General features: G+C 51.6%; 1 protein-coding gene across 2 annotated transcripts; it reads left to right on the plus strand.

Moving 5' to 3' along the window:
- Nucleotides 1–2,043: 2,043 nt before the first annotated feature.
- On the plus strand, nt 2,044–11,624 carry wfdc1 (WAP four-disulfide core domain 1). Of its 2 annotated transcripts, none has more exons than XM_060060778.1 (6): nt 2,044–2,975; nt 7,978–8,173; nt 8,602–8,685; nt 9,717–9,857; nt 10,334–10,388; nt 10,472–11,624. In XM_060060778.1, the coding sequence occupies exons 1-6, from the start codon at nt 2,880–2,882 to the stop codon at nt 10,476–10,478; spliced, it is 579 nt and encodes a 192-aa protein (XP_059916761.1). In that variant the 5' UTR covers nt 2,044–2,879; the 3' UTR covers nt 10,479–11,624. The 2 variants fall into 2 exon arrangements, with proteins under 2 accessions (XP_059916761.1, XP_059916759.1); XM_060060776.1 differs by having other exon boundaries at nt 2,049–2,975; nt 10,334–10,384.
- The last annotated feature ends 310 nt before the right edge of the window (nt 11,625–11,934 follow it).

Genomic DNA, 11,934 nt, shown 5'->3' on the forward strand with positions numbered 1-11,934 from the left:
AGTCTCAGTGAACAAATAGACAAAGATGTCATGAATGTGGAACCCAAAGCATCCATGAAACCTGTGATTTCCCTCCTCCTCCGCTGTTTATACTGCAGACGACCGCACTGGAAACCAGAGCCTCTTTATTTACTCTTCAATCCTGTTACACTTTTACTGACTCAGGCTTCATTAGAAACCAGTTGAAGTTCAGCATTTATGCACTGGGACCAAGGACAAGGTTCACTGCAGACACTTGGACACCGTACCGCAGGCCTTACTGTACATTAAATGCTTCACTTTCAACTTTACTGTAAGCTTTATTGTAATTTTATTCCTTACTTTACAGTTACTTTTAGTCTACACTTTACTGTTACTATACTCTCCACTTTACTGTAACTTTACTGCACACTTTACTCCTACTTTTACGGTACACTTTACTGTACCACTTTAATGTTACTTTAATGTTACTTTACTGTACACTTTACTGTTACTTTACTGTTCACTTTACTGTTAGTTCACTGTACGCTTTACTGTTACTTTTAATCTACACTCTACACTTTACTCTACTCATTCTCTACACACACACACACACACACACACACACACACACACACACACACACACACACACACACACACACACACACACACACACACACACACACACACACACGTTAATAACACTTATAACTCAGAGGTCTCTCATGTGTTCGTAGATCCAGAACACATGTTCTGTGTTTGTGTTTTTTCTCCAGCAGCACATACTTGTGATGTCTCACATGTAGTCCAGATGATTCTAGAGTCACTTTCCCCTTGGACGCCCCCACCATAATGGACTGGGTTAACCCTTAACTCAGTCTAAACTGGGTTAAACCTTAACTCAATCTTAACTTGCTTAAACTTTAACTCAATCTTAACTTAACTTGGTTTCAACCTTACTCAATCTTAACTGGGTTCAACCTTTGGTTCACTGAATGATGTTCTCTCTCTCTCTCTCTCTCTCTCTCTCTCTCTCTCTCTCTCACTCCTCTTAGGAGAAGACTTAAAGCCATCTGACGATGATTAGCGCACTATCAAACAAGGGTTTGTGATGGAATCTCTTATCCTTTATTCTTTATTGGCAGCGAGAGAAACGATGACAGGCAGTCTAAAGATTAGATTTAAGGAGTAGCCTACAAACAGTACAAAGTAAAATAAGAAGGAAATGTAAGCTAAAATACAATGCAAATTGCTATCGAGATGTACTAAATAGGTCAGTCTAAAGTCTCTCTCTCTTTGTCTGTGTATTGTGTAGGTGAATGTGGGGCCTCTAGGGGCCCCTTGTTAGGGTGGACTCACTAACACTCTCACACACACACACACACACACACACACACACTCACACACACACACACACACCACACACACACACACACACACACACACACACACTACAAAACACACAAACAGACTCAAACATACTCTCACACACTCACACACACACACACACACACACACACACACACACACACACACTAAAACACACAAACTGACTCAAACATACTCTCACACACTCACACACACACACACAGAATCACTGACACACACATGTATACAAACACAAACCACACACACAAACATTAGCTTAAACTATAATAAAGAACATGTATTGTTCCCCTCTGCTAACCATAACTGTAACCGCACTCACCCACACGCACGCACGCACGCACGCACGCACGCACGCACGCACGCACGCACGCACGCACGCACGCACACACACACACACACACACACACACACACACACACACACACACACACACACACACACACACACACACACACACACACACACACACACACACACACACACACACACACACACAGGAACGTGATGAGCACATGTGCCCCTAGTGAACAGGAGGGGTTAAAAATGGGGAGGAACATAAACACACTTCCGTCTTCAAATCCCTGACTCCAATTCTTTCCCCTCCCCTTGTTACTCCTCCCCTCTCTCTCTCCCACTCTCCCCCCCTCCCTCCCTCCCCCTCCCTCGACTCCTCTCCCCCTTTCCCTCCCTCTCCCTCTCTCTCTCTCTCTCTCTCTCTCTCTCTCTCTCTCTCTCTCTCTCTCTCTCTCTCTCTCTCTCTCCCCCTCTCCCTTGACATGTGCTTGCTGCCTGCAGGTTTCTTCTAACTCTCCCTCTCAGCAGGACAGATTCTGTCCCCTTTCCCTCTCTTCTGCTCTGTTTACAGCTATCCCCAGCCTCCACCCGCTAACCCCACCCTCCACCAGCTCACCCCTGCCCCATCTCCACCCGTCTGCCCCGGACCCCTGCTGCTCCTCCTAATAGTGTTCAGATCCTGTTTCTCCTCCTTCTCCTCCCTCCTCTGAAACACTGACTTCATTCATTCCCTTTGTGGCATTCCCCTCCTCTGCTCCCTCTCTCCCTCTCCCTCCCTTCTGTCTTGGGACTTGACTACCGGGAGACCACGTCCCCTGTGTTACTGGACTACAGGAAGACCACGTCCCCTGTGTTACTGGACTACAGGAAGACCACGTCCCCTGTGTTACTGGACTACAGGAAAACCAGGAACGGGAGAGAGATCTTGTGTAATCTCTTGCCTTGCTTGAGCATCAGACTCCCCTCCTCTCCTCCCTCTCCTCTCTCCTCCTCTCTCCCCCTATCCTTTCTCCTCCTCTTCTCTCTCCTCTCCTTTCTCCTCTTTCCTCTCCTGCTCTCCTCCTCTCCTCTTCTGTCTCTTGAGACTGGCCAGAGGACATCTGCTGCCCAGAGAGACGGACGAGTTAGGAAACGCTTGTGGATTGGATTACTTAGACGAGCAGCCAAGAGAGACCAGCAGAGACCAGGAGAGACCAGGAGAGGAGCAGGGTTTGAGAGAGGAGAGGTCCGGGCTCCATGGCGGCCCCTCTCGCTCTGCTGCTGTTTCTCCTGGTTCTGGCCCCTGAGAGCCGGGCTGCCAGGAGGCTTGTGAAGAGAGGTCTCCACCAGAAGGTAGGCTGGCCTTGAAGTCTGTGTTCTCTCTCTACATGTCGCTCTGTCCCGTCCGTCCTTACAAGGCAAACATGTGTCTCTCCCTAGACAACAGTCTGTCCCTCTACCTGTCTTCTAACTACTGAGTCACCCAGCTGACCCTCGTATTTCTTGAGGCAGAAGTCAGTGTAGAGCTCAAATTCTTGAACTGGGAGTCAACCACGCTAACCACTGGAACATCTGTACCGTATCTATCCATCTCTCTACCTGTCTCCCTGTCCGCCCAACTCTCCACCAGTCTGTGGTGCCAGCTGTCTCTCTCTCCATGATCAGTTGTCTCCTCTCCTGGGGAGGTCAGAGTGTTGGGAAAAGGCTAGCTGTGTTAGCGTCCTGGTTGACCCTGAGAGACTCAGGGCTCTCACCCCCATCCCACACCCCTGTCCCGGGTTAGAGGAGCAGGGCTGACCCAGGGCTCTCCCAGAACCTCCTCCCTACCCTGAGATACTGGGAAGATACCAGGAGTATACCGGGAATATACCAGGAGTTTACCCGGAGTATACCCTGCGATACCGGAAATATCCGGGAATGTATCCGGAGTATACCTGGAATATACCAGGAGCATACCAGGAATATATCCGGAGTATACCGGGAATGTACCCGGAGTATACCCGGAGTATACCACGAATATACTGGGAACATACCCGGAGTAAACCGGGAATATACCAAGAATATATTGGGAATGTACCCAGAGTGTACCGGGAATATACAGAGAATATACAAGGAATATACCCGGATTATACCCGGAGTATACCAGGAATATAACTAGAGGATACACAGGAGTATACATGGAGTATACCGGGAATATACCGGGAGTATACCTGGAGTTTACCAGGAATATACCTGGAGTATACCGGGAATATACCGGGAATATAAAGAGAATATACCCTGGGATATATAATGCATCATTTGCCTTTACATGAATATATAATACAGGGAATTCTGCCGTTTCACATCAAATGCGCTACTGAAGAAGTTGCTTGATTAGCATACTAGAGTAGTAGGCCTATAGTGGAATAAGAATCAGGGGGTTGGAGACATATTTCAGACAGAATCAGCTCCCTCACTTTCTCTGTCTGACCTGGAGGTCTTGACCTTTGACCTCTCTGGGTTCCGTTTGCAGTTGGACTAGACTGGGGTGAGAGGTCACCTGGAGCAATGTGTTGGTCAGTAGCTGAGGCCAGGGACCTAGGAGCAGAGGGAGAAGGCGACATGACTGCTGTTGGTCAGCGATCATGAGATAGATAGAGAAATGGACAGACACAGATGCTGATAGATAAAGAGCTGGAGATGTAGAGACAGACAGGGAGAGACAGGAATCCAGACATAGGGGTGAAGAGATGACAGAGAACGCTGTTTCCTCTGCGGGCGGTATGTGCTCCTCCCAGGGCGCTAGGCCACAAATCAAAGCTCCTTGTGATAGGTCCATCAAAGGACAGGTGTGTCCCCACGCAGGCACACCTGGTTGGGCTGTCAGCCAAGGACACGTCCACACACGTCGGGGTGAGGGCTGAGCCTTCTCCTGCACCTCCTCTCATCCTCCTACTCCTCTACCTCCTCCTACTCCTCTACCTCCACCTTCAAATCTATTTGGTCCACCTCCATCTGCTCCTCCTCCATCTCCTCCTCTACCTCATTCTCCTTCACCTGTTCGTCCGGCTCCCCCATACCTCAGACTCCTCCTCCTCCTCTACCTGCTCCTCCTCCTCCAACTCCTCCTCCACCTCCTCCTCTATCAGCTCCTCCACCTCCTCCTCCACCTCCTCCTCCACCTCCTCCTCCTCCACCTCCTCCTCCTGTCTGCAGGGAGGTAATGTTAGATCAGTTGATCTCCGTTTGAAGCTCTGAGAAGGACGGCTCTTCGCAGCCGGGACTCAAAGGCCAGGAAGAGTTGGCCGATCAGGACGTTTGTTGAGCTGATGACTGGAGTCCAATAACAATAATTGTATCGCCATAAGAAGCTCAAATGATAGGATTTTATGTTCCTCTTTGGCTCTTATTGTCTCCTTTCGTGCCTCCTCTCTCTCTCTCTCTCTCTCTCTCTCTCTCTCTCTCTCTCTCTCTCTCCCTCATGTCCCCCCCCCCTCCCTCGGGAGTCCGGGGGAGGGGGGGTTGTCAGGTGAATTACCCAGATGGTTCTGATTGGCCGCGGCGGCGCTGGTTCACAGGGTGCATGCTGGCCCCCCCGGCCGACACGGAGCGTTTGTTTAGGCATGTGGACGGGGCTCCACTCTGCGTAAACACGCCTGCTCAGAGCTCCACCCTCTACACCGCCTGCTCAGAGCTCCACCCTCTACACCGCCTGCTCAGAGCTCCACCCTCTACACCGCCTACTCAGAGCTACACCCTCTACACCGCCTGCTCAGAGCTCCACCCTCTACACCGCCTACTCAGAGCTGCACCCTCTACACCGCCTGCTCAGAGCTACACCCTCTACACCGCCTGCTCAGAGCTCCACCCTCCCTATACCGCCTCTCTCACTGCAGAATAACATCCTCCACCTGCCAGGAAGAGAGTACTATAACCAACATTTGGACTGAGGGGGCCCATAAACCAGCCGACCAACAGTTGGTCTGCAGTCAGCAAACTAACTCAGTCAGAAAACGAACCGAGTGTGTGTGTGTGTGTGTGTGGTGTGTGTGTATGCGCGCATGTGTGTGTGTGTGTGTGTGTGTGTGTGTGTGTGTGTGTGTGTGTGTGTGTGTGTGTGTGTGTGTGTGTGTGTTTGTGCAGGCTTACCGTCCTAAGCCTCACGGAACCTGACTAATCCTCCTGGTCACATGATGTGATCTGGCAAGGGTTTACCGTACACACACACACAAACACACAAACACACACACACACACACACACACACACACACACACACACACACACACACACACACACACACACACACACACACACACACACAAACATATCGAGACCCAAATATATGTAGCAATTGTTGTTATTTTTCATTTTAAAGCACTTTATTAACATGCATACTGTATTTTATACAATGAGGGCTTCATAGAATCACATCCTAATGTGTCCGTTGACCTCTGACCTTGCATAGTGTCCCGTGTTGGAAAGTGGCCTCATGCTGACGCCAGCGCTTCACAGATGCACTATGGGAAAGCGGGGCAAGCGGTGATATGCCAGGCTACACTAGGGTCTCCCATTGGCCGCTAGGCAGATGCTTTTGTAAATTGTTTTGCTAACGCTAATTAGCGTGAGCACACAGCAGAGTTACATTAGGCAGAGCAGCTTCAGCAAGCCGCTGGAGCCTGCCTGCCTGCCTGCGTGTGTGTGTGTGTGTGTGTGTGTGTGTGTGTGTGTGTGTGTGTGTGTGTGTGTGTGTGTGTGTGTGTGTGTGTGTGTGTGTGTGGCAGAGAGATGAACTAATGAATGAAGAACGAAGGAACCAGACAGACTGGAGACTTTAGCAGTACATACACCAAGAATACACTCTCACAGTCACATACACACACACACAAACTAACCCCCAATGAAACAGGAAGGGCCTGCCTGACATACAGACTTTGGGATTTTGAGGAACAGGATGCTACGGAAATTAGATAAGGAAGAAAAGAGTTTTGTTCAGCCAATCACAGGAGAGCTCAGAGAGTTCATTCATACATTCAGTGGCTCAGCCTTGCCCGTCACTATGGGTCTTAAGAAGCTTGCTAGCGTTCTATCATCTAGAACCACAGGCTTTAGCCTAGCAGGCTATCTAGCGTTCTCTCATCTAGAACCACAGGCTTTAGCCTAGCAGGCTATCTAGCGTTCTCTCATCTAGAACCACAGGCTTTAGCCTAGCAGGCTATCTAGCGTTCTCTCATCTAGAACCACAGGCTTTAGCCTAGCAGCCAGCCAGCGGAGCAGCCTGCCAGCAGAGCAGCCAGCCAGCAGAGCAGGCAGACAGCAGGGCAGGCAGCCAGCAGAGCAGGCAGCCAGCAGGGAGGCCAGCCAGCAGAGCAGACAGCCAGCAGAGCAGCCAACAAGCAGACCCACCCAGTGTACTGCTGGCAGGGGCTCGGCTGGCTTTTGTTTTTCCACTTGATCTGGGAACGAGCCGGCCGACCTCCCACCCAATCAGCACCCTTTAATCAGCCCACGCAAGCTTGTTAACTAATTAGCAGGGTAGACAAATTGTGGCCAATTCATTATTTTTCATTAGCTCTCCCTCAATTGTTTTGTATAAATGCTCTCTCTCTCTCTCTCTCTCTCTCTCTCTCTCTCTCTCTCTCTCTCTCTCTCTCTCTCTCTCTCTCTCTCTCTCTCTCTCTCTCTCTCTCTCTCTCTCTCTCTCTCTCTGCGTTGGTTTTGGTAAAACCATAAAGTTCTATAGTTGTGATATTTAGCTTTTCTTTGCTCTTGTTAACTATTAATTATATTACTTTAAGTGCCTTTGACTATTAGATGGTTGAACATAATCGATAGTTTTTAAAACTAAAGCGGCTCCTTCCAGTCTGAGCTTTGTTCTTGGAAGGACGTGAATATGAACCTCCGGGCGGTCGTTTCCATGGTAACATTCCTGTTCACAGCTATGCAGAGGTGTGTGTGTGTGTGTGTGTGTGTGTGTGTGTGTGTGTGTGTGTGTGTGTGTGTGTGTGTGTGTGTGTGTGTGTGTGTGTGTGTGTGTGTGTGTGTGTGTGTGTGTGTGTGTGTGTGTGTGTGTGTGTGTGTGTGTGTGTGTGTGTGTGTGTGTGTGCACATGTGTAGCTGCTTAGTCCAGGGTACTTTGGCTCCTTTCCCTTCCCCTCCACGCCCGTGTTGGAGTGTTTGTTCCCGGATCACGTGAGTCTCGGCCAGACGGAGCCCGACATGCAGCGCCCCGCTGGTTACCCGCTGCTGCCACCTGCTGGCCAGAGGGCAGCACTACTACAGAGTGTAATGAGAGTATGAGTGAGCGGGTATAGATCAACGAGTGAACGTTATACTCTGAGAGACTGCGTGCATTAAAGAGAGGCTCTAACCCTCAGGACTACGAGTACCCCAACCAGGCCCTCCCTGCGGGCCACCAGAAGAACGACCGCTGCCCGCCGCCGCCACAGAGGCTCCCGGAGAGGGCCTGCGAGGCCCCGGGCTGCCGCTCCGACTCAGAGTGCGAGCGCCACAAACGATGCTGCTACAACGGCTGCATCTACGCCTGCCTGGAGTCCGTTCAGCCGCCGCCAGGTGGGTGGAGGTCTGAGGTGGAGGTCTGAGGGTGGAGGTCTGGGGTGGAGGTCTGGGGTGGAGGTCTGAGGGTGGAGGTCTGGGGTGGAGTTCTCGGGTGGAGGTCTGGGTTGGAGGTCTGGGTGGAGGTCTGGGGTGGAGGTCTGGGGTAGAGGTCTGGGGTGGAGGTCTGGGTGGAGGTCTGGGTGGAGGTCTGGGGATACCACGCCACAGTGCCTCTCCTGTGCAGGAAGGATAAATCCTCCTGCCCTATCCTGGGATCTTAACAAGCCCTTATACTCCCCTTTCACCTTGTTTTCACTTTTGTGTGTGTGTGTGTGTGTGTGTGTGTGTGTGTGTGTGTGTGTGTGTGTGTGTGTGTGTGTGTGTGTGTGTGTGTGTGTGTGTGTGTGTGTGTGTGTGTGTGTGTGTGTGTGTGTGTGTGTCAGTTCTAGACTGGCTGGTGCAGCCCAAGCCGCGGTGGCTGGGGGGAAACGGCTGGCTGCTGGACGGGCCAGAGGAGGCACTGCAGGGTGAGCATCACTCACCACCAGACACATCGTCACACCGGCCTGAAGCATCGGCCTGCTAGAAGGTTAGCTCAGCATGCTGACAGGTTAGCTTAGCATGCTGACAGGTTACCTCAAAATGCTAACAGCTTTCCTCAGCATGCTGACAGGTTAGCTCAGCATGCTAACAGCTGACCTCAGCATGCTGACAGGTAAGCTCAGCATGCTGACAGGTAAGCTCAGCATGCTAACAGCTTACCGTAGCATGCCAGCGGGTTAGCTCAGCATGCTAACAGGTTACCTCAGCATTCTGACTGGTTAGTTCAGCATGCTGACAGGTTACTGCAGCATGCTGACAGGTTACCTCCGCATGCTAACAGGTTAGCGTAGCATGCTAACAGGTTACCTCAGCATGCTCACGTGTTCCCTTAGCCTGCTAATGATTTAGCTTTGCATGCTGGCTGGATAGCTCAGCCTGCTAGTCAGTTAACTCAATATTCTAACAGGTTACCACAGCATGCTAACTGGTTAGCTCAATATATTCACTGGTTAGCTCAGCAAGCTAATGAGTAAGCCCATAATGCTAGCTGGTTAGCTCAATGTGCTAGTTTCATAGCTCAACACTGTATGAGGAGACCAGTGTGGTGACGTAGCTCTCCTGTATGAGGAGACCAGTGTGGTGACGTAGCTCTCCTGTATGAGGAGACCAGTGTGGTGACGTAGCTCTCCTGTATGAGGAGACCAGTGTGGTGACGTAGCTCTCCTGTATGAGGTGACCAGTGTGGTGACGTAGCTCTCCTGTATGAGGAGACCAGTGTGGTGACGTAGCTCTCCTGTATGAGGAGACCAGTGTGGTGACGTAGCTCTCCTGTATGAGGAGACCAGTGTGGTGACGTAGCTCTCCGGTATGAGGAGACCAGTGTGGTGACGTAGCTCTCCTGTATGAGGAGACCAGTGTGGTGACGTAGCTCTCCTGTATGAGGTGACCAGTGTGGTGACGTAGCTCTCCTGTATGAGGAGACCAGTGTGGTGACGTAGCTCTCCTCCGCCCCCAGCCGAGGCGTGCAGCACCACGGAGGACGGGGACGAGCCGCTCCACTGCCCCACGGGGTACGAGTGCCACATCATCAGCCCCGGGAACCCAGCGGCCGGCGTCCCCAACCGGGGCCAGTGCATCAGGCAGCGCGGGAACTCAGGTAGCACCGCCCGGAGAGCTGTCCTAGGGGGCCGCTTGTAGACCCTGTCCTAGGGGTCCCCAGAGCTGGAGACCTGTCCTAGGGGGCCTCAGAGCTGGAGACCTGTCCTAGGGGGCCTCAGAGCTGGAGACCTGTCCTAGGGGTCCGCTTGTAGACCCTGTCCTAGGGGGCCGCTTGTAGACCCTGTCCTAGGGGTCCGCTTGTAGACCCTGTCCTAGGGGTCCGCTTGTAGACCCTGTCCTAGGGGTCCCCAGAGCTGGAGACCTGTCCTAGGGGGCCTCAGAGCTGGAGACCTGTCCTATGGGTCCCCAGAGCTGGAGACCCTGTCCTTGGGGTCTGCTTGTAGACCCTGTCCTAGGGGTCCGCTTGTAGACCCTGTCCTAGGGGTCCGCCCCAGTCCCACCAGGGGGTCTGTGTGAGGTCACAGGACCGTGTCTGTGTTGGTCTGACCTTAACGACCGTCTTCTTTATTGCAGACGGACGAAACCTGAGACACAAATACTTCAAGGACTACAAGGATTACTACGGTAGGTGAGGTACTGAACCCTCCTCATCCTGTCCCAGGATCCTCTCCTGACCTGGAGAGAGTAAAGAGCTGTCTCTCTTTCTGGCAGGAAGTGACACCAACAACGCAGTAGGCTACGAGAAGCCCCACCACAGGAACCTGGGCTGAAGAGCCCCCCACAGACCCAGCCCTCCTGTCTCCGTCTGGGGACCCCCTGGACCACCCTGGACCACCCTGGGCCCACCCTGGACCACCCTGGACCCCGAAGGACCCCCCCAGGACCACCCTGGACACCCCTGAAACCCCTGGACCCCCCTGGACCCGGCAGACCCAGCCCTCTTGTCTCCGTCTGGGGATCACCCTGGACCACCCTGGACCCCACAGGACCCCGGTCCCCCCCACTCATTCCCCGGCCCCTTCGCCCCCCCCCCCCCTCCCCTCGCCCCCTCCCCCCCGCCCCCTCCATGGACCCCGACGGCCCCTCGTCACATGCGGAGCCCCTCACATTCGATTGTTCGCAATGTGAATATTTTCTGACCAAAGAACCATTAGCAGGACTTTAAATACCTGGTGGCCAGGTCATGGACAGCGAGGACATGGAGGTCAGTCCAGGGATGTTCTGACTTCATCTGATCTCAGAAATAGATCTATTCTTGACATCTTTCCTCCTCTTTTGGTCTCCTACTCTTCTACTCTCTCCTCTCTTCTACTCTCTCCTCTCCTCTCTCTTCCTCTCCTCCTTTCCTCTCTCCTGTTCTCTTCTCTCTTCCCCTCTCCTATTGTCTCTTCTCCTCTCTTCTCCTCTCTCTCCTCTCCTTTTTCCTCTCCTCTCCTCTTCAACCCACAGCTAAATTTAAAAGACATGATGACATTCATTTTTCTGGATTAATGTTTTTTCAAATATTGCTAAATTTCAAAGCTGGGGCGATAACCCTGGGTCCACATTTACATTTTAACCAAATACATCTCCTGATCGAACGATCATTTTAATCAAGTCATATCCATGATCCAATATAAATAGAAACCCTAGTTATATCCCGAGGTATATAGGAGTGTTTCTGACTGGATACTGACGCCGACACAATGAAGCTATAACCAACGACATGTAAGAAAGTCATTTCTGTTCCTCTGTGACGACGCCAGGGGTGCTGCGTGGGCCCCCAGCCTCAGAGCGGACACTGAGCTGCTCTGTGGAGAGAGAGCTGACGGGTCGAGGCTGACCAATGGTGCTATCAGAAATAAAACTCATCATACGCAGGAAACAGTCACAGTTTATTCATTGACTTCAACAGGATCTCCACCCTCCCCTCTCCATCAGGACATAGCTCCTCCAACCAGAGGGCTCAGGGTGGAGTAGGGGCACCATCACACCACGACCAAGAATAAAATATGTCAGGCGCCTCATCCGTTTGAATGATATTTTGAATTCATAACCGTATTGCGATTTATATATCCATGTATAGGACCTGATTATCCTGTAATGAGTTATATTGATTATCAGACAACGCCATGGGGAGTTGGATTCAGATCTGATTCTTCTGATTCAGGATTAGGTTGTAAGTCCGGACATCT

The sequence above is a fragment of the Gadus macrocephalus genome, chromosome 9, assembly GCF_031168955.1.
Source record: "Gadus macrocephalus chromosome 9, ASM3116895v1".
In the NCBI taxonomy this organism is placed as follows: Eukaryota; Metazoa; Chordata; class Actinopteri; order Gadiformes; family Gadidae; genus Gadus; species Gadus macrocephalus.

Bases quoted from the DNA above. Each gene is read 5' to 3' on its own strand.
- wfdc1 (XM_060060776.1), top strand. From the start codon at position 2,880: ATGGCGGCCCCTCTCGCTCTGCTGCTGTTTCTCCTGGTTCTGGCCCCT. The intron at 8,174-8,601 runs GTGGGTGGAGGT...TGTGTGTGTCAG, and splicing joins GTCCGTTCAGCCGCCGCCAG to TTCTAGACTGGCTGGTGCAG. The intron at 8,686-9,716 runs GTGAGCATCACT...CTCCGCCCCCAG, and splicing joins GCCAGAGGAGGCACTGCAGG to CCGAGGCGTGCAGCACCACG.